General features: G+C 36.4%; 3 protein-coding genes across 3 annotated transcripts in view; all 3 read left to right on the plus strand.

Moving 5' to 3' along the window:
- The window catches only part of slc9a6b (solute carrier family 9 member 6b), an 11,805-nt gene extending 7,771 nt beyond the window's left edge, over positions 1–4,034 (plus strand). Inside the window, exons 10-16 of the mRNA XM_016503108.1 lie at positions 445–558; positions 652–763; positions 846–999; positions 1,080–1,110; positions 1,266–1,351; positions 2,989–3,094; positions 3,223–4,034. Coding sequence (XP_016358594.1) covers positions 445–558; positions 652–763; positions 846–999; positions 1,080–1,110; positions 1,266–1,351; positions 2,989–3,094; positions 3,223–3,507 — 888 coding nt within the window. The 3' untranslated portion in view covers positions 3,508–4,034. The remainder of the gene's footprint in view (positions 1–444; positions 559–651; positions 764–845; positions 1,000–1,079; positions 1,111–1,265; positions 1,352–2,988; positions 3,095–3,222) is intronic.
- Positions 4,035–4,539: 505 nt separating this feature from the next.
- LOC107701105 (four and a half LIM domains protein 1-like) lies at positions 4,540–14,002 on the plus strand. Its single transcript, XM_016503035.1, has 6 exons — positions 4,540–4,641; positions 10,706–10,877; positions 12,029–12,203; positions 12,674–12,843; positions 13,034–13,220; positions 13,329–14,002. Exons 2-6 carry the CDS (start codon positions 10,722–10,724, stop codon positions 13,481–13,483), a joined length of 843 nt encoding a protein of 280 aa, XP_016358521.1. The 5' UTR covers positions 4,540–4,641; positions 10,706–10,721; the 3' UTR covers positions 13,484–14,002.
- Positions 14,003–17,458: 3,456 nt separating this feature from the next.
- On the plus strand, positions 17,459–21,727 carry LOC107701091 (endochitinase A-like). The gene is made up of 12 exons (XM_016503022.1): positions 17,459–17,519; positions 18,275–18,318; positions 18,505–18,653; positions 18,835–19,041; positions 19,142–19,288; positions 19,395–19,468; positions 19,589–19,671; positions 19,766–19,799; positions 20,011–20,033; positions 20,147–20,295; positions 20,474–20,597; positions 21,571–21,727. The coding sequence occupies exons 1-12, from the start codon at positions 17,472–17,474 to the stop codon at positions 21,725–21,727; spliced, it is 1,239 nt and encodes a 412-aa protein (XP_016358508.1). The 5' UTR covers positions 17,459–17,471.
- Positions 21,728–22,667: the final 940 nt, after the last annotated feature.

Consider the following 22,667-nt stretch of genomic DNA (forward strand, 5'->3'; position numbering starts at 1 on the left):
GGTCGCTTTGTCGCGTCCAGTGTACTAGACAGACTTTAGCTGTTGCAGCGCAAACACGAGAAGAAACAAAGCAAACTCGGCATCCGATCGCAGGCCTTCCGCTCCTTGAGTTCTCTCCAGCGCTGGAAAGCTGATCCGATATTTACACGGGTCCTACTTCTTGCCTTATTGCCTTAAGCCTTCTTTTGTTCCGCAGACGTTTTCCTCTTTTGTTTTTTATCCGCCATCTCTATCTTTCCGTCGCTCGGCTCGGCTAATGTCCGTCCTATGCACTGAACGCTCTCTCCTCCACATCATGAGTAGACACGCCCCTTACTGCTGATTGGCTACAAGTTTGTTTTGCTAGTCGGCCCGAATCAGTTTTCTAAAGCGTTTTTGAAAAATCACTTACCCCACCTTTGAAGATTTGTATAATGATAGTATTTTCCTCCGTTTCCCCAACAGTTGTTTGAGCTTCTTGATTTCCTGGCTGAAAACTTCATCTTCTCTTATATGGGCTTGACACTTTTCTCCTTCCAGCACCATGTGTTCAATCCCTTCTTCATCATAGGTGCATTTGTATCCTTTTGTAGCAGTGTGTTTGTGCTGTACTCACGAATTGTGTACAGATAAACATTCACACATTATCCTTGACTGTGGCTTTCGTTTTAGCTGGCCATATTTCTTGGCAGGGCGGCTAACATCTACCCCTTGTCTTTCCTGTTAAACTTGGGCCGCAAGAATAAAATCGCCTCCAATTTCCAGCATGTCATGATGTTTTCAGGTAATACCTGCAGCAATCAGAGACATTTGAAGTGCGTAATGTCCTTTTTTCTGTTGGTGATGATGTCTTGCTGACCTCACAGGGCTTCGAGGGGCAATGACCTTTGCCCTCTCAATTAGGGACACTGCAACTTACGCCAGGCAGCTGATGTTTTCCACCACCCTGCTGATCGTTTTCTTCACTGTGTGGGTCTGTGGTGGTGGGACGACCCCCATGCTGTCACTCATGCAGATTAGGTGAGTCTCGGTTACATTCTGAAAGCAAATGATGTCTTTCTTTCATTGTCTTTTGCTTAAATCACATTATCTTTCCACAGAGTGGGAGTGGACACAGATCAAGATAATTCGGTAAGTTCTACTCATGTCTGCTCAATATGCAACAGTTGATATCAGAAAAACACTGTTTCACGTTCAAATATTTACTGTACAAATCTGAATCATAAGGGTAGTATAACAGACTACATTACCTCTCTTGTCTTGTGTTTTTCTCTCTGCTCATATAGGTCACAGCACCGGATGGGATGACACAAAGAAATACCAAGCATGAGAGCGCCTGGCCGTTCAGACTGTGGTACACTTTTGACCACAAGTATCCTTCAGTAGTTCTGCCTAGCTGTATCAACATTTAAATTGTCCATTATACATGATTTATTTATAAATCAGAATGTTTTTGACCATACACCCTACATATTAGATTAGAAAATCTTAGGCAACCGTAATATATTTTACATCTCCAGCAGTATGTCTTCAGTGCAGACATTCTTCAGTGCAGACATCAGCGCAGTACATTTTAAACAGTGGCGCTCATGATCAGCAGTAAAATTTACATCAGACTTTGATTTTTTAAAGTGACGTGACATGTGGCCAAGTATGGTGACCCATACTTGGAATTAGTGCTCTGCATTTAACCCATCCAAAGTGCACACACACACAGCAGTGAACACACACACACCCGGAGCAGTGGGCAGCCATTTATGCTGCGGCGCCCGGGGAGCAGTTGGGTTCGGTGCCTTGCTCAAGGGCACCTCAGTCGTGGTATTGAAGGTGGGAGAGAGCGCTGTACATTCACTCCCCCCACCTACAACCCCTGCCGGTACGAGACTCGAACCCGCAACCTTTGGGTTACGAGTCTGACTCTCTAACCATTAGGCCATGACTTCCCCCTTAAGCCCCCTTTTCCATCTGGGTTTCACTAGTACAGGAATACTCAATGTTTTGTCAGCCTGAGTATGAGTTTTTAAGTAAATGTTTAAATAATTTAACACCACATGTCAGTTAATGGTCACACGACATGCAGGTAAACAAATATATTTTATTTTTTTGTCAGTTTTTTTTTTATTTATTGTTTTATTTGTGAAATGTTCTTAATTTTTTTATTTTACATTTTTGTTTTAATCGCTAGCTTTTCATAAACTCATGAACCCTGCAATTCCTGCATAAACCCCCAGGGGGAAACCTTAAACTAAATATTATGACAAAACTTGCAAATGAAATGATTATGATGATTCTCATAATTGATTATAATTCTATTCAATTTCAGCTTTATTGTCATCGTGCAAAGTGCAGGTACAACGCTGATGAAATACAGTGAGCGTCCAAAACAGAACTATAAATAGGCATACAATATATAAATAAATTATGAAAAAGTGAGAAATAAATGTCACTGCATGACATGGTCAAAATGGTAAACGTGCAAAATATAATAAATGTGCAGATTATGTAATTATATGTATTCATTGAATGTGACAGTGACCGTTTTTTTTACTTTATATTCATAAAAAATGGATGCATTAAATTGATCAAAAGTGACAGTTAAATCATTTGTTACAAAACATTATTTCTGAGATCCTGAGAAAAATGTATCATGGTTTCCACAAAAATATTAAGCAGCTGTTTTCAACATTGATAATAAATTACTTGAGCAGCAAATCAGCATAATAGAATTATTTCTGAAGAATCATGTGACACTGAAGACTGGAGTAATGATGCTGAAAATTCAGCTTTGCCATCACAGGAGTGAATTACATTTTATAAAATATTCAATTAGAAAACAATTATTTTAAATTGTCATAATATTTTACAATATTGCTGTTTACTGTATTTTTATTTTTATCTGTATTTTTTTAAATGTAGCCTTGGCAAGCACAAGAGACTTCTTTTAGTGTAATTAATAATAAATAGGAGTAGTATACTTTTAATCTTTTAATCCTTAACGAAGTGTTCCAGTTATTTAAAACCCTTCCTCACTCACAGTGGGCCTCCTCTCACTTCCACTCTGCCGGCCTGCTGTGGTCCAATAGCACGCTGTCTCACCAGCTCGCAAGCCTATGAGGTAAACCTATGAACACATTCAGCTGTTGGCTCATACTACAGTGTAGAAATGTGTAAAATCATATGAGCACAGGAGTGTAATCAGAATACAGGAGTGCAAATCATGGGTTTTCTGTCCCCTTCTGCTAGAATGCCGGTCAGTTGCATGATGAGGACACAGAGCTGATTCTGAATGATGGCAGCAGTTTGATGTACAGTGACATGACGGTCAGCACGGATGCCCATGGCATGCCCACCAGCCAGGCTGGGCTTTACTCACTAGCAGGAACCTCAGACGATCCTCTCGACAGGGAGATTGTGTTCGGAGGCACCCGTCTGGTTCTCCCCACAGATGAGCCTCCAGACCCCCTGACGTCATTCCCTCCTCCTCCGCCATCCCCGCCCCTGTCGGACCCTCTGCGCCACCGAGTCTGAGCCTGCCAGACAGCTGCTGACCTCTTGCCCTCTATATGACGCTTTCTTTTACAGATATTAAGTTAAATGATTATGCTTTTACTGTTTTATTATATTGTGCCATATATATTGATTTATTTGTCAAGACACTGGTGTACAGTGGTTGTGGTTGCTAATCCTTCTGTTCCTAATTTCTCCCAAAAAAAAAATCCTTGTTGGTCAAATGTGTCATAAAAGATTCTAAATACATTTTCTGTTTGAGTTGTGTTTAGATCAGACTGAATGTCTGCATCTATTGTGAATGCATTGATGTGTCCACATTGATCATTTCAACGTCATACATAACTTGTAGCTCAGTGTGGATACATTTTTTATTAATAAGTGCCTATGTCCGGTAATCTGGTGTTTGTACTGTGCTGTCTGACTCATCATTACCTCATTAACATTTACTTATGACAAAGAGATTTAATAATACATAGGAAAAGTGACTTATTTGAAAGAGTTTTGTTACTGTTCCACACCCACTGATCCTCTAATAAATGAGATTTGATGTACTTTTTAAGCCAGTGTTGAAAATTATTTGAGTGCAGTAATTTTCTTCATTGATTCATTTATTTCAAATATATTCTGACATCCGGTAAATATTGCTAGTCGCAATTTTGCTTGAACATACTTGAAGATTGTGACTCAAACTAATGCATTCCATCTCCAAAAGGAGATTTAAAATCTTACTAAATTGACTTTAAATCCCTTTGTCATAAAGGAAAGTGCTCCTGTTTCACAGAGTGAAACTACCGGATCTTAATTTGATTGCTTTGCAAGGAATAATGAAACGTTGCGCGTCCTTCCCGTCGTCACATCTCGTAGATTTATGAATGATACTATGTAAAGCTTCTTAATATGCATGAGCCAATATTCAAAACCTTCGTAATTGGATGGCAACTGTATAGCGTCACAAATGCATATTTAATATTTATAAGAAAGCCTTAGCCATTGGAAGTCCACCGAAGAACATTAGCATGACCTAATTAATATTTATGAGCTAAGACTTCTCTACAACCAACCAACGCAAAACCGGACCAAGTGCGAAACATTTTATACTTTGCTGTGGCGGCAGTGGACAGGACACTTAGAACACTGCGTACCCCAGAAAAGGTAAGTTAAACTTTCTCAACGGTAAAAAGCTCACACAAGTCAGCGAAATGTACGTTTTCTTAACAGGATACGGTAATCAAAATTGCGCAACATCCAGAATCACAGGGACTTGGTTCTCTGCTGACATGCAAAGACCTGTGCCTAGGAAACATCAGAAAACAGAGACATAAAAAGAGGCAAAATAATGTTTTATATTAAAGTAAATAATAATAATCATATTAAAAATATTTTTAGATTTTAGAAAATTCTAATAAGTTTGGTGTATGATCAACAGGAATTTATTTCACCTGCCATTAAGACTTATAACAAACATCTCTCATTACTGCTGAAAAAACGGTCTTTTTTAGGTTTTTAAACTTTTTTTTTTTTAACTGGCTTTAGCTGTTTAATATTTAATCTGGCCAATCAAATGTCTACCTTTCTACCTTCTACATGTGCAGTATGCTATTTTGATTAACCTCATTGATATTGTAGCAGTGTGGGAGTCTGAATATGAAGTACATTGATGTAAGTACAGTAAGTTTAAGATGGGGCGTTGGCTGCAGGGATTTTCTGCATGTTCTTTCAGCCTCTGAAATCTGTTTCTTATGAAAGATTTTCACTCCAAAGATCTAGCCACATGTCTAAGGACTGATGGGGTGAGAGACTCTGCTGGACAGTTTGTGTCTAAATTATGTACAGGAAGGAATTCACCCCATGAGAGTGATATAAAATATCTGATATCTGTCTTTGATGTCCATAATTCCCTGTCATTATCCGGTGCACATTCCGAGTTAGTAAAATACACAGAAAAATTATAGGCTATCATATCATGTCTGGCATACGTTTTTTAGTTTCTATGCCTTTTCTCATTTGGACACTTCTTGCTGGCTGAAGGTAACAGATTCAGTGAATTCAGTGTGATTATTTCTAAGGTGATTAATATACAAATGTGTTTTTGCACACAGTTCATAAATGAATAACAATGGAATATATGGTGTTGATTTAATGCACATTTAAACAAAGGAACCAAACTCCCTGTACATACCGCAAGACAAGTATTGTATTGTGTCAAGGGCACATGGACGGTCTCATGTGTTTGAGTCACTCAGCACTGACAAATCAGGAGCCAGTTGCATGAAACCTCCTTAAAAGGTTAAAGGTTAGTTTACCCAAAAATGAAAATTTGCTTAAAATGTAGTCACCTTCAGGCTATCCAACGTGTAGATGAGTTTGTTTCGTCCTCGGAACAGATTTGGAGAAATGTAGCTTTACATCACTTGCTCACCAATGGATCCTCTGCAGTGAATGGGTGCCGCTAGAATGAGAGTCCAAACAGCTGATGAAAACATCACAATAATCCACAACTAATCCACACAAGTCCTTCAATTAATGTCTTGTGAAGTGAAGAGGTGCATGTTTGTAAGAAACAAATCCATCATTAAGACTTTTTCACTTCAAACCATTGCTTCCAGATAAAATATAAATCCTTTATGTATAAAATTGCTTTCTTCAGTGAAATGTTGTCTCGTCTGAATCAGGAGAGAAATATGCACAGATCAATCACCATTTAAAAGCAAAAACAGTCCAAAACATTTCTAAAGAAATATGTCTGTGGATTTTGATGTGAGGGGACAACAGGGGATGGACTTTTTTATTACAACATGGATTATGGACTCATATTTGGTCCATAAGTGACAGTTTAAAGTTAAAACAACTTAATTATGGAAGCTTTTCTTTTTACAAGATGTTTAATTAATAGATTGGAGTCTATTTATTTAAATCTGTTCTAATGAAGAAACAAACTCATGTATGACCTGAGGGTCATTTTCATTTTTGGGTGAACTACTTATTTAATAATACCTTTGCAATTGTAACAAAGGGTCTTCTTAGGAAGTACAAAACTATTCTTAAAAACATTTGACATGGACCATCAATATCTCAAAACTGAACCATACAGATCCAGTTTTGCATTCATGAAATGATGTTGCTCTCCTGGTACAAAGAGCACAGTGGAGACCTGTAAAGCATTTGCCGTTCCTTTCATGTCAGATGAAAAGTGATTAATTTCCTCACCATTTTTGCTTGTTGGGGCCTTTTTAAATGCATATGTTGAAACATTTAAGAACTCGGGGATTCTGTTTTTTATATAACATATGTTGAATAAACATACAACAGCAGATGGATATCAATGAGTGCTACAACAAATATTACTGGCAAATTGTTTGCTTTGGGTTTTAAACTTGATATTTACATCATAGGACTGATTTTTTTTTAAGTTGACATTAAATAACTTTAAATAACTCTGGAATTTTCTGATCGGTCAGTCTTTTGAATTCAGATATTTTCTAAATGCCCATCCATTTTTTTCAGCAGCCTTGCTTTCACTAGTATTTTTCCCATTTGGGATTTTAAAAAGCCTTCATTAAAGAGTTACAAGCCAAGAACCAAACCAACCAGCTATGAATCACAATCACAACATTACAAAATTGAATTTAAAACAAAAAAGTATTTGAAAGTCAGACAAAAAAAACAAAGGTACCACACAAGGCCGTGTACTCAACAGCTTTATTGAGGGAAAGAACTACAATCCCATGAAGCATTGCAAATGACATAATCAAATGGAGAAAATATAGAAATACTGATATGTTGATTATGTATATAGAAAAATAAATTATATGTTTATTGCATAATAGGCATAACTATACAAATATTTAAGTAGTTTGATAGGGCAGGTTCATGGGAGTGGGTTGACGCTAAAGAGCTCTTTTTGTGTGATTCATTTGTTTCGATTTTCTGATTGGTGGAGATTTTTTTAGAGTCATGAATTCTGCATTTCAATAATAATATTTAAAAAATATGTTGAAATAATGCACACTGGTGGCTTCAACAAAAGCATATACCATCAATTAACAGCCCCGTTGGTCAAAAATCAATTCCCCTATGGAGAAGATTCCGGAATCCGACTGCTGCACAAAAAATATTTGACCGCAGACCAAATGAATGCTGTGACCAAATGAAATATTCCAGAACGCCATGTAATAAGTAACCTGACCTGTCACTAACAATAGGTTACATTATAAACATTATAAAGGGACGGTAGTCTTGTTTGAGTTCCCTCTTTGTGAAAGTGTATTTAGGAGTGCAGATCAAGAGTACTAGGGTTACGCCGCTGGCCAGCCGTCTCGCCTGTTCTTCTTACCGCTGTTTCACAGGCTTCCTGTTTCCAAGCTTTCACCACATTCTTCAGCATATAGATCATGCCAACACAACACTCTGCCAAGACCCCCTCAATTTTCCCCGCTGTATAACAGGGTTGATTCCATTACCACACCCAATTCAGATGACCCACGTTGGCTAAACAGGACCAATTGTGCCATAAAATGCATGAAAAAAAAACAGTACTTCCAACATATGTTTCCCTGTTTGGGTTAGAGCATATGCACAAGTGCGTTCGTGTGTGGTTTTCAAATGCAATAATTACTGTAAAAGGGATGTTTTGAACTAAACCAGCAAGTGATGTCATAGCCCAGCTTCTAATTTGGTCGCCTTCATCATATGCACCACACCCTTTTATGAGTCTGCGAAGAAAAATAACTTGCTAAATGCACGCAAAAGCAGCATAAAGGAGGAAAAAAACATGATCAGTATCACCATATTATTTTTCTCTTCAGCTGAAGTCTCACAGGCTCTCCAGTTGCCTCATATCGCATCAACAAATAGGTCGCAAGCAGCGTGACTGTTCCGATTCTTCCCCTCGTTTGCTTTGGCTGCTACGCTCGCCCGACTGTGTTCCAGATGCTGGTGCATGAGGTCATCCTGAAACCAGATTCCAGTCTCAACAGTCTGCCATCTCCCTGGAGATCACATGAAATATTTGACTAAAACGGGTCTGTCAGTTCGCCATTACATCAGCGTCTATAAAAATGCCCCCATTCACGCTTATCTGTGACCCATTTAGCAGGTTCCCTTATTTGCTCTTTATTTGTTTTAATGAAACTGTTTGCTGTTAATTATAACCATATGAATGGAGCTGTATTCTAGTGGTTAGCACATGTGCATATGTGGGTGACATGAGATCGATTTTTGGGACGATTTATGAAAATCTTCTAAAGAAATAAAGTATTATAGTTACGGAAAAATAATAATGATGAAAAAATGTATAATAATAATGTAAACGCCCCACTTTTATTCTATATAATGAACAATCTTTAAAAAATTATTATTAATTAATAAAAATAAGAAAAATTCTTAATACCAATAAATAATAATAAAAAGTAAAAGTAGTAAAAAATAATAGTAAAATATTAAAAATAACAAGAATGAATGTCTCCCTTTCATTATTTTCAAGAAGAGAAATCTGAAAGAAAGATAAAGATATGAATATTCTCTTTTCTCTTATAAGTGTTTTCAGAAAAACAAAATACTTAACTTTTCCCCATCTAGAAAATAGTAGTTAAGAAAAATGTTATCCTTAAAAATGTTTTTTGAATCCAGGCCCTGTCCTCTGTTGACTGTCCCATAAAAACACCATAAATCTCATTTGAAAAAGTATGAGCCGGTGATCTTTGAGCTTTGGTGAGCATGACTGTTAGAACTTAGCTAAAATTTGATCCCTTATTGTCTATCGGGTCTGTTATTAAAGTTAACTGACCAGGAAACACAGAACTGAAAAAAAACTATCATGAACAGCACATTTCAGAAGTCTTCAAACTTTCGGGAAAACAAGAGCGCTTATGTCAAGTCCTGTAACAGTATCTAGCATATTTAAACCTCATTACTGTTCAAATACTTCTCTTGTGTCCATAAAACAATACTTCTGCTTGTCTAAAACAAGCATGGATGGGAGGTTTGGTTTTAGACGTGTTAATAGGACCATTGGGTCGGTACAGCGGACTCAAACTATACACGACACAGAAAAACAGGTTTGTGATTCTGGTTTTGGCAGTGATGTTTGACAACTTGAGCCAAACTTATTTATGGACTATACAGGCCAACTTGCTCAGTTTCATTTGAAACTTTGGGATCTACCGGCTTCCTTCCAATAAAGGATTAGTTTAGAGTTCACGTTTGCAAAGGAGACAGGAAAGTAGACACATTATTTTTCCTTAACCTTTGGGACTTTGTGAAGACCAGTAAAATATGTCATACCACAGCCATTAGTTAGGCTAGTTGACAGACAACCCACCTGGAAAGTGTTCAAATCTGATGCATGCTATTGCTAAATAATTAACCAGATACAGTATGTAAGCTCAATGCAAAATGTTTCAAGAAGTGGATGAGAGGTTCCCTATTCAAACATTATCAAAGAACTGTTAACATTCCTCATTTCACCACATGCATACCAGACATACTTCTGCACTTATATAGAAAAAAAAATAAGCACGATCAAATGTGTGCTCGCATGCTAGAAAACACGCACATATTTGCTTGAAGCATTTGCACAAAAGTTAATATTTCATTCCCAATACATGTTTGGTAACCAGCTTTCATTTTTAATGACTACATGGGAAAGTTCCCAATGACGATTTGGTTTGGCGAATGAAACAATAAGTAATTCAAACCAGGCACTCGTTGCAATGTGATCCGGTATGTTTATAATCGAATATCTTATAACAAATTCAATTTTTATTATACTTCCTATGTTTGTTCATGACATCATTAGATTTAGGTATGAATGTGTGTAATGAATGTGCAGTTTTATTATTACCAATTAGATTTATCTTTCATCCCGTCTGGCAGTCTGCTAACCCGCTTTACAGCTGAACTGAACCGCTATCAGATGAAGATAAGACCGGAGGACAATAAAAAACATGTGCTGTTTGCTGTTGCCTATGGTTACGTAACTTAAAGCAATTTGGTACCTCCGCCTAAGGGAAAACGGAACAAACACTCTCTTATCAATAAATGTCCTCACTCACGGTTTTCTGAGGAAACTCTGAACAGTGAGGGGTGTGAGACGTGTTAAAACAAGATATATTTCTTTTTCTGCATTTATACATCATGATGTAGGCCTATTTTTATGACCAAATTTTATGAGCACAAAGAGGTAATCGCTGTTATTATTTCTCACAACTTTTCACAGGGTCTATTGGGTGACTATGGCAGGCCGTTCCAACTGTTTTTACTGTCGCGAAGACCTCAGTGGAAAGAAGTTTGTGAGGAAAGACGAGAAACAAGTTTGCGTGCGATGCTTTGACAAGTTCTGCACCAACACCTGCACGGAATGTCGACGCCCAATCAGCACCGACTCCAAGGTAACATGTCATATCAGGAGCTGTATGTTTGTTCCCCTTCAAGGGACTTCAACACTGCGTCCCCTCAGGGACACTTTAGGGAATGCCATCAGCTTGAAGACAAAAGTGCCCCCTTTTTAAATTGGTGTATGTTTGCCACTATTTTTGGTGCTCTCTCACCAGGTGGACAGGCAATGCACTGGGGCATGGCATAGTGGGTATTTTGTTCCTCATAGTGTCCACTAGGGGATGCAGTGTGAGTTCCCTTGAAGGGGAACATCTCGGGTTCCACATGTAACCATGGTTCCCCGAGAGGGAACGAGACACTGCGTCCCCTTGCCATGCCTAGGGCCTGCCTGTGTCACGTCTCCTTCAGACAAAGAAGTTGTTGACGTGCATTACAAGCATTTCTTATACTTCCGGGTGCTCTGCTAATGCGGATTGCGGTCCAATGGATTGGAGTGTTTTAAACACTTTTTAGACACATGCTGATGGCATTCCCTAAAGTGTCCCCTAAGGGACGCAGTGTCTCATTCCCTCTCGGGGAACCATGGTTACACTCGTAACCCGAGACGTTTTTTCCATGGGTGGTTTAACAGTTAAAATGCCATAAAACCAACGCTGAAATATCTCTCTGCTTTTGTGTCGCCGACTTTGCGCTCTGGCCCATGTCATAATAATAATAGTTCAGTGATAATGCTAGTTTAATGATAGTTTAGAGAAAGTTTCACATCTATTACAGTAATCTTTTCACTATTAGTCATCTAGTCATTAGGCTTCTAGGCTTTCTATCTAAACATTAGGCTTTGAAGTCAAAATGACAATAGAAATATAAATTAGTTGTAGTTCTCCAAGCTTTCCATAATATTTTTTTAATTAATCAATTAAAAATAAATATACACACTACCCCTTAAAATACCATTAAAATATAGGAAGACAGTAATATTGTAAATATTATTAATATGTTTACTATTTAAGTTTTCTATTTAAATATATTTTAAAATATCTAATTCTTGTGCATTTATTTGAAAGACATATTATGTAACTTTTATGTAAACTTTTTTTGAACGGTGGTTTATATTTATATTGAAATACTTTCACAAATATTGTTGAAGTTAAATTGTATTATATCAAGTGTGTACATCTCTCATTTTTGGTTGCTGTCTGTGTAGGAGCTTCACCATAAGGGCCGGTACTGGCACTCGGACTGTTTCCGATGTGCGAAGTGCTATAAGAATCTGGCCAAGGAGTCTTTCACCTCCAAGGATGACAGGATCCTGTGTGGGACATGTAGCTCACGTGAGGATGCCCCTCGCTGCCATGGCTGCTACAAGCCCATACTGGCAGGTAGAGGACAGATAGTCTCTACATCTTGTGCTGTATATGTATAAATGTATATATAGATATAAAATAGATTTATATATCTTAAAAAGATAAAATATGTTTTATATATATATATATATATATATATATAGTACATGTTAATACATAATTTTATTATATTATATTATAAACTGATATTATACTTATCTAATTCATTTGCTCAACAAGAGCAAGGATTTCTACACTCAAAATATAGGAGAATCAACTAAATTAATTAATTAATAATAAAAATAAATGTAAAAAATATAATTAATATGAGTTATTTATAATTATTTTATTTTATTTAATATAGGCTATTGCCACTCCTGGTTTCTGTAAACAAACATTACAGCAGAAGTTCCAGAAATATCTTGAGGGGCCTTTTTGACAATAGAGGGCCTTGGAGTCTGTGTCACAGACTGTTTTCCATTTTCCTTTCCTGTGTTTCTTTCCAGGCACTGAGAATGTGGAATACAAAGGCAACTCATGGCATGATGAGTGTTTCATCTGCTATCAGTGTCAAAAGCCAATCGGCTCCAAAAGCTTCATAACAAAGAACAACAACATCTACTGCGGCCCTTGCCACGAGAAGAAATTTGCCAAACAATGCGCTTGCTGTAAGAAGGTGAGCGATATAGTACAAATAAATGGATTTTTGTTAATTATTACTTTTAAAGTTGTAGGTTACTATATATTTTGTGAATACAAAACAAGTTTTTTTATAAAATAGAGAAGTTTTTTTTGATTAAAAAAAAAAGACCATTACACATTGCTTCAGTCTATTGTTTCCACATGTTTTGGCTCTCTTCCTCCAGCCCATTACCACAGGAGGTGTGAATTACCAGGACCAGCCGTGGCATTCTGAGTGCTTTGTGTGCTCCTCCTGCCGAAAGCCCCTGGCTGGCACCCGCTTCACCTCCCATGAGGAAAAGGTCTACTGTGTGGACTGCTACAAAAGCACTGTGGCCAAGAAATGCAGTGGCTGCCAGAATCCCATTACAGGTTTGAATACACACACACATATACACTGACGTTCATTATTCTTGTTAAAAGTTCTGTATTTGACTTTAACTCAAGTGACAAATAAATCTACCTTTTCTCATCCCTCAGGATTTGGCAAGGCTACAAATGTTGTGAACTATGAGGGTGGCTCTTGGCACGATTACTGCTTTAACTGTAAGAAGTGCTCCCTCAACCTGGCAGAAAAGCGCTTTGTAGCTCACAATGGAGACATATACTGCTCTGACTGCTCCAAGAAACTGTAAGCTCCTGATGACCGTGGAGACGCAGAAGAGTGAGATTACTTTAGAAAAATATCAGCATTAATTTGAATTTATACAAAAGTCCCACATAAATATGCTGAAGTATTGACAAAGGCTTCTGTTATGTTGGTTCTGGCTTCTTTGTGAAGGGAGTTTGATATTTCCTGTGAGGAACGTTACGTTTACCTAGAGGCTTTGATGGGAAAGCGTATCCTCTCTGTTTCCAAAGGCGCATTTGTCTCAGGAAAGATAGTAAGACAGGATGAAAGATGGATAATGAAAAGAAGTGTGTATTAAGAAGGTGAAGTCTGCCGTTTGAGACGTATTACTGGTACATCTGTGTTTCAAATAATGTTTCAAAGTGAAGCTTTGGTTTGATCATTTTTAAATATTTAACAGCTTGTAATCATGGACACTGAACTTTTTAGTACTATGTGTTTCTGTATCTTTTAGTCTGCTTTCTTGGGATTTGAAATACTAATTGTACATTTTGTCATTATCATATAAAAAAAACCCATACAAAAATGAAAATGTGTAGCTTTTGTTTCCTTACTAACAAATTCTCCTTACTGTAATTAACATGACAATTATGTTATTTTATTTGCCTTTGTATGATCTGAAAAAAATAAAGTTGGGAGTCTGTCCTTTGTGCTCTTTAAATGTTGTGTGTTATTTCAGAAAACAGCGACATCTAGAAAAAATGAAGTTAGGATTCTGTCATTTGCATTCGTTAAATGCCGTGTTTTTACATACAGCTGCGACATCTAGTGGCACAATATTTCACAGAACCAGTAAATTACCCCAAATTTAAAGTCCTCCAAAAGATGTTTTGATCATTTTTTGAACACATACTGTAGAAAAAATGGTTATTGTATTGAATATTCTTTTGTATTACAATGTTGCCAGTTTTGTATAAATAAATCAATAAAAAGTATACATTTTCAACAAAACATACAATAATGACAACAATAACTAAAACGTTTTAATAATCATTTATGAGAATAGAGGTGTCCCCATTCAACTATAACGATAACAACACAGGGAAACGACATCGTTTTCCCAGCTTATGAATGATAAAAACAATGACAGCCAATCAGAATCCATAATGCTTTAAAGGTATATTTTAAAGTATAGTTTTTTATTTTTGTTGTGTTTTAAATGTCAGAACTTACCAATGTACTCATGCATTGACGAGTTCAAGAGCCTATTGCCTTAATCAGTATGAAAGGTGATCAAAGTAGGCATTTCAGCACCAGATAAGGTTTTTAGCCTACTTTATTGTAGGCCTGTTTCACTTTATGAAGTTGGTGATTTCAGAGTAAACTGTCCAGAAACTGTAAAAATACTTAAAGTTGCACCTGTTGTTTGCTAATCATATAACAGCTATACTGACTGATCATATAGCTGCTTTATGAAGATGGTGTGCATATGTACACAGTCATTGGTTGACACAGTATATGTCATGGCTAATCTGAATAAGTGAATGATTGATGAGCTTAATGAATAACCCAAAAGGATGACAAGGGGACCTTTTTAACATGAACACAAGATCTCTCTCATAGTAATTCCTTTCACATCAACATACATGTTCAAAAACAGTTACTCTCTTGAATGAAGAAATTACCATTTTGGAAATTTGACAGTAGCAGATGCTGAATGCAGTGAGTAATTCTATTATTTCATTTTGGATTTGGATTCTACTACATCTGATATTTTTTGTGACTTCATAGTGAAAAAGTATTGAATAATTTACAAGTACTTTCATTTTTAATAGATACATTTATTAAATTTATCTACAAATCAGAATATTATTCAACACTCAGAAAAAAATAGAAAGCACTGGGATACAAAAGCTAAAGGGTACATCTTTGTACCTCATTTACCTAAATGCTACGCATTAGTAACATAATGGCAAATATTAGTACTTTAAAACTACATATTAACACCAAAAGTTAACATCTTTATACCTTTTTGAAGGGTGACAGTTTTGTTCCTTTTTTCTGAGAGAAGTACAATCAGCAGTAAAGTGGGAAATTATTTTAACCCTATGTTTGCACTGGAGCTTGATACTGTTTTAAACTATATAATATAAAAGCAAAACCAATTTTCTGCTTCGTTTTTTAATATTTTTGTAATGTGTGATATGTGTTATATGCAGAACACAACTTTTAATTAATGTTTACTTATTATTATTACTATTTCTTGCAGGTGGAGAATGGAAAAACGCAATAAACTGGTTCAGGCCTTATTCATCTTCCTCATTCTATGTATAATAGCATTGAAGGATGGAGGTATTATTGTTGTGCAAAATATTTTAACATTCACAAATTATAACATACGTTTCAAAATTGGGAATCTTAGTTACTCCATACATATTTGAGCTTTGTTTGTTTGGTATATAAAAATTTGATTGAAGTGTTTATGTGCTAAAATATGTTTTGCAAATTTCTTTTTTCTACACCTGAGGATCAGTAAATGCTGCCAGTTTGTGGGGGAAGGAGGTGGATTTCATGAAGAAGGACTGTAGTTACTGGATGCTGAAAAATGAACACAAAATCCCTGCCCTGAATGAGCTCAGTGTGTGTGTGAACATAAAAAGGAATCTCAGCAATTCACACTGGACTGCATTCACGTACCGGCACCCTAATAAGACACTCATAGAGCTTGGGCTGAGGGGAAAGGGATCAGACCTCCAAATCATAATGTTTGGAAGGGTCTGGAGCAAATCTTCAGTGGTGTCCTTGAACAACTGGCATTCAGTTTGCATGACCTGGTCCAGCTCCATGACTGAGCCAAAAGTCTATGTCAATGGAAGCAAAATAGAACTAAAACCACAGCCTAAAGGAACAGTTCTGCACCCTCACTGCTGTAGCGTGGCTGCCGGTGGTACTCTGACTTTAGCTGTGGCCCACGATTTAGTGAAGAGCAAGATAAGCATAGAGACGGGCACTGAACTGAAGGGCAGCTTAAGTTTGTTCAGGGTGTGGGGACGAGTACGCAGCGCTCAAGACATATCTGAGATGGCCTGCACTGATGGGGATATTCTGCACTGGGAGGAACGAATCTGGAACAAAGCCCCGGACTGTAAGCCTATACAAGACGTTACGCAAAAGTGCGGTAAGGGACACAAATATACACACAAAAATTGTTAACAATGCCACTGGATATGGCAGAGTACAAAAAATACTTAAAAACTCTTCACAATTTTTTTTTATATTATTTTCTATATAATTATAAGATTTGCAATTTTCACAAACATATCAAAATACAGTTTAAAACCAAGATTAGTGTGACTTTTCTTTATTTTTTTGGCAATATAAATAAATATCAAAAGGAAAGCACAACCAAACAAGGAATTCTTCCACAAGACGAATGCAATTTCATTTTTTAACCGCCAGAGAGCCAAAGTTACATATGAAGTCCATTTGTCTGAGAAAAGGAAATACATTCAACCGAACATTATCGCTAATTAAATAGGCCTACTGTCTATCCTCTATTTTTAATGCTAGGTTAGTTTTGCGTTAGACTACAGTTTATGAAGCATATAATAGGGCCACAAAAAGGAATTTGTAACTCTTAATGCTTTCAAAAAATAGTTCCCTTGTATATGTTCCCTTTATTGGACTCTTTTATATCTGACACAATTCCCTCTTGTTGCAGACTGGCGCTATTATGAAGTAAAATTAGTGCTTGTCATCCTTCGTGAAGACGGAAACAAAACAAACAATTGCGATGCTCAAGAAGTTGCACGTCAGTGGGTGAGCTATAGAAAACACACATTGAATTTTTACTGCTGCTAGTACCAAGAAAAAATGTCAATAATATTTTTATATGTTTCCTCTCCAAGTTGACACAAGCATTAGAACAGTTAAAATTGGGGCCGACATACATATATTTGTATAAAGTCAAAGTGTTTCCTTTAGGAAGGTAAGACCTTGTAATAACTTTATAAATATATTCAAATTTTTCAGGCCAGAATCCAAATTGAATCATGTTATCTTTCAACAGCGTTCTTACACGCTCCAGTGGAAATGCAAAGGTTCGTCAGTTACATAGTTCACCCAAAAATAAAAATCTGAAAATGTACTTACCTCCAGGACATCCAAGGTGTAGATGAGTTTGCTTCTTCATTAGAACAGATTTTGAGAAATGTTGCATTATATCACAGCACGTCTTATGAAGTGAAAAGATGCGTGTTTGTTTGTGTGAAACAAAACTATCATTAAGACATTTTTCTATTGCTTCCAGCTAAAATAAGAGTCCTCTCTCCATATTGCTTTCTTCATTGAAAAACAATGTCTCATCTGAATCAGAAGATAAATGTGCACAGGTCAAGCACTGTTTACATAAAAAACTGTCCATGTTTGTTCTAAACGAATATGTTGGTGGATTTTGATGTTAGAGGACAACAGGGAATGGATTTTTTTCACTAGATGAGGAAACTTATGGATTTTGGTTAGAAGGAACAATTTAAAGTTAAAAATATCTAAATCATGATTCTTACAAAAGCATAGCTTTTCACTTCACAAGACATTAATTGATGGACTGGAGTCGTGTGGGTTACTAGTGGATTATTGTGATGTTTTAATCTCATTCTGACGGCACCCATTCACTGCAGAGTATCCATTGGTGAGCATGTGATATATTGCTAAATCTTTCCAAATCTGTTCTGATGACATTCAACAAATGTTTTATTTTTGGGTGAAGTATTCGTTTAAGACTGTATAGATCTGTATAAAATTAAAAATCATGAAACATACTCATCAAACTAACAAGATAAATGTCTCTTTTCAGGGGGGAACCATGCAACTGTGGGCAACCAGTCCTGGACTCAGCCAGTGAGGATCACTTCTCAGTTGCTTCTTTTCTCCATTCTAAAAGAATTTTCCCTTAATTTATTAGTTTTGGCATATTTATTTACTTTTTCATGGAGAAAAAAACATGCATTATTAATGATCAATTTAAAAATTACAATTAAAAATTTGAGAAATGTTTGATAATGTCATCCTTATGAATCTTTGTAGGTTTGACTGCTTGGCTCACCTGAATGTGACTCCTAGTGCTGATGTAGGACGAATACAGAATGAACTCACTGAGATCCTCGCCAAGCGTTACAAAATTGACCGCTACGAAATACATACAGATGCTAACTTCATCTTCATATATACTCTTGGTAAGTCAGATCCAGGATGGATAAGATGCTTTAAAAAATTAAGTAGAAAACAAAAATATCATAATTTCCATGCAAACCACAAATTCGTCCTTTAGCAAAGTCAAGCATGTTTCTGGTGTAGCTAACAAATACCAGTACATTTATTAATGTTTTTATTTATTTAAATTTTTTTACTCTATAGATGATCTCTTGCCAGACCCAGACACAAACCCACCCATAACAGCGACTGAGTCTTTGCCTCGTACAACTGAAACACCAACAACCACAATTCCTCAGCTGACTTCTACAACTACTGAAATTATCACTACTGCAAAAACAACAGGCACAACACCCAATCAAGTGACAATAACAACAGAAGTTGTTTCATCCTCAACAGAAACAACAAGAAGTCTGTACAGCAACTATGTATCAGTTTCTCTCTTATGGACTGTAACATGCATATATGCATTCAAACCCAGGAATGTTTATCTCTTCATTTTTTTCAACAGTGACTACCTCCACAGCATTAATGGAAACAACCCTGGCAGGAAGTTCCACGACAATCAAAGAAACAACTGCTTTATCCTCCACAACAAGTCTTACATTAAATACAACTGCATGCTCTTCTACTATTTCACCTGAAGGAAACATATCAGGTCAAGAATTGCCTTTTTGTTTGTGTTAAAAAACCATATTCTATGTGCAATTACTGCTTTTACAAAATAAGGCTTATTTAACAATATCTCTCTGTCTTGAATATAGAAAGTTATTTCAGTGTCAATGTCAGTGTGAATATCATATGCTCTGATGACCCTGAGAGCATAATTACAACCTGGGTAAGATATTAAACCAAGAAAACCTAAAATTATCCAAATGTGTTGCATGTCAAACCAGAAAAAAGTATCACATCTCAACATCAGTATCACATCACAGATGTTTTTTTATCATCACTACAGCTTCATGAAACTCTTTCTAGTAAAGGAATAGACGTGTTGCACTTAAAAATCTTGACTTCCTCAACACATGCACGAAAACGAAGGTCAGTCAGTCTTGTTGTTTTTGCAGAGAACAGACCAAACCACAAGACACACTGTAGAATTTGTTTAACATGCATGTCTGATTTGTGTTTGCAGTGTGGAAACAAAGTCATTTAAATTGGATAGAAAGGTACATGATTCCAGATATTAACAGCAATTTTCATTTTTTTCTACTAAAATGAACATTAAAATAAAAAAAGTACATATATATATATATATATATGTGTGTGTGTGTGTGTGTGTGTGTGTGTGTGTGTGTGTGTGTGTGTGTGTTGTGTGTGTGTGTGTTTGTGTTATCTTGTATAATATATATCCTGTTATCTTGCTCGTTTGTCTGGCAGCAATCCCTGCTTTTAGTAACAAGGTAAGATGTTCATTACAAGACAGCAGTTGAAGAAAAGTAAACAATAGTGAACAATAATTGTCGTGAACATACAATGTGTTTTAATGGGGTTATCTGATATGGCTTGTTCCCAGCCATAGCTGTGTCTTTCATGCCCAGGTAAAAACTTCCTCAAACATCACAGAGACAATAAACCTGATTGACAGACTTCTGGAGAAACCATACACCAGTGGAGCAGTATTCTTATATGCCCAACCCGAGGACATTTTCATTTCTTATATTGGTATGTGCTGCATCTGACCAGACGATGGGAGGATCAGATCATGATTCATTCTCAGTACTTCATACCTCTCTTTCATTGTAATATGGACTGAGGAATTTAATTACATTATTAAATAAATTGAATTGTGTAACCACACACAGAGTTGTCGGAATGTATCTTTCTTCTTCGCTAAAAACAGAGCCATGCCCTGAGCACAACCATCACACCAGGCATGGGCTTTTCAAATGGCCCCAGTTTGGGGTTCAGCTCATCGTTTCGCTTTCCTGTGTGGGAAACCCTGAAAAGACAGCATATAGACAATGGTAAGAGCCTCTCTTGAAAATTTTCACTTTTACCTAAATAGAATTGATGTTCGAAAAATTCCTTCATACTTTTTTAAAGAAATATATTTTGAAAATATTTTTTAAATATACTGCGTGATACAAACCAAACCAAAATATATGACGCTTAACGATAAATAATGTAATTTCTGTATTACTAGCAGCACCAGACATAAATGCAAAAATAATTCCCAGCATTCCCATCTAACTAATTAATATTCTAAGAACGTTCTCCTATGCTCCTATTAAGTCATGAAACATTATTTTCACAAGTTTTAAGAATTCTTTCCCTTACTTACACAAACATTGATTATGGAAAACTTTAAAGGGAAAATTACATTTTCTCAATTTGCAAAAATTCTGGAAAGCATTCTTCCAGGAAGAGTTGAGCCAATATCTCAAACAGCCAATTACAAGTACATTTGGTGTGGCACGGAAATTACACACTTCATCTTTAATCAAATGATAATAATTGCATTAAATCATTTAACAATTCCAATTCATAGTTGCCTGTCTGTTCTACTTAATGAGACATTGATGGACAGCCTGTAAATCTTTTGACACTCCACTAGGTTATTGTTCCTAATCACTAACTCTAAAAAGAGGAAGCGTCTGATTTAATATTTGAAGGGGCTGCTGTAAACCAATTAATCACATGTATGTTCCATATAGTAGTATCATTAATGTCAGAACAGTTTGTATGATCGATTTCATTGCAGAGGGAAAGCAATCTCTTGTGTTTCCATGATGTTTCAGTCGTTCAAGGTTTATTTACAGCCATAAAATGGATGAGCAGGTTTTAAACCCGAACCTGAACAGCATTATATAATGTTGTGTATCTTGGAGTCAAGCAGCTCTGAACAATTTGCAATAGTTAATGGGGGGAAGTGATCCAAGTAATTAATGGTTTGATAGGTTTATCAACTGTGACAGTCTCACCCTTCTCTCCCAACAGTTTTCTAGGTGCAAACTCTAACAATGCTCTTTGGAAATCTCCAGACCTGGGGCAATGCCAGGTTGTGGTCAACAGTGTGTCAGATCTGGAGGACATCACAGTCACTAATGGTAATCCCTTCACAGAATTTAAATTAGATACACAAGCTTCCTGTTAAAGGAATTGTTTAGCCAAAAATGAAAATTTGCTAAAAAATGTTCTCAACCTCAGGTCATCCAAGATGTAGATGAGTGTGTTTTTTCATCAGAACAGATTTGGAGAAATTTAGCATTACATCACTTGCTCACCAATGGATCCTCTGCAGTTAATGGGTGCCGTCAGAGTGAGAGTCCAAACAGCTGATAAAAACATCACAATTCTCATTCTGACGGCACCCATTCACCGGTGAACAAGTGATGTAATGCTACATTTTTGCAAATCTCATCTGGGATGTCCTGAGGGTGAGAACATTTTCAGCAAATTTTAATTTTGGGTGAACTATTCTTTTAAAATAAACAGAAGTGAACTGAATTAAACATAAAAGCATCATTTCATTCACAGCAAAGACAAAAGTATGTTAGTAATCTGTTTTAACACATTAGCATCTATATGATCCAAACGTATGATAATATATGGGCACATCTTAAAAACACTCTCTGTGCATTTCCCTATTAGACAATGCAGAAGATATTCTGATCATGATTGAGGATTTGATACATGAGAACAAAGATCTGGATGAGTACGAGCTCTCAATGGTACTGGATAAACTAGCCGATGTGATTAACGTTAGCGTGGTCACACCTCCACTGGGAGAGGTCATTATCAACATCACCTCTGACATCTTGGAGTCTGACAGCAACCTGCTGCCTTTCACCAACAGGTGTGTGTATGTGAGACTCTGAGTGTTCATTTAATATATTTGCTTGATTTTTATTAAACAATGATAGTAATAAAAATCAAACAAATACGGAAAATGATTTAGTTTATGTGGTTAACAGTGAAATATATTGTGCGTAAATATACATTAAATTAGGTCTGGTGTTGTGTGAGAGGGTTTTACAGGTGGATTTTTATACCTTCCGTGTAAACAAAAAACCCTTCCCTGTATTTGTGTAGTA

The sequence above is a fragment of the Sinocyclocheilus anshuiensis genome, unplaced genomic scaffold (assembly GCF_001515605.1).
Source record: "Sinocyclocheilus anshuiensis isolate Anshui unplaced genomic scaffold, SAMN03320099.WGS_v1.1 scaffold907, whole genome shotgun sequence".
In the NCBI taxonomy this organism is placed as follows: domain Eukaryota; kingdom Metazoa; phylum Chordata; class Actinopteri; order Cypriniformes; family Cyprinidae; genus Sinocyclocheilus; species Sinocyclocheilus anshuiensis.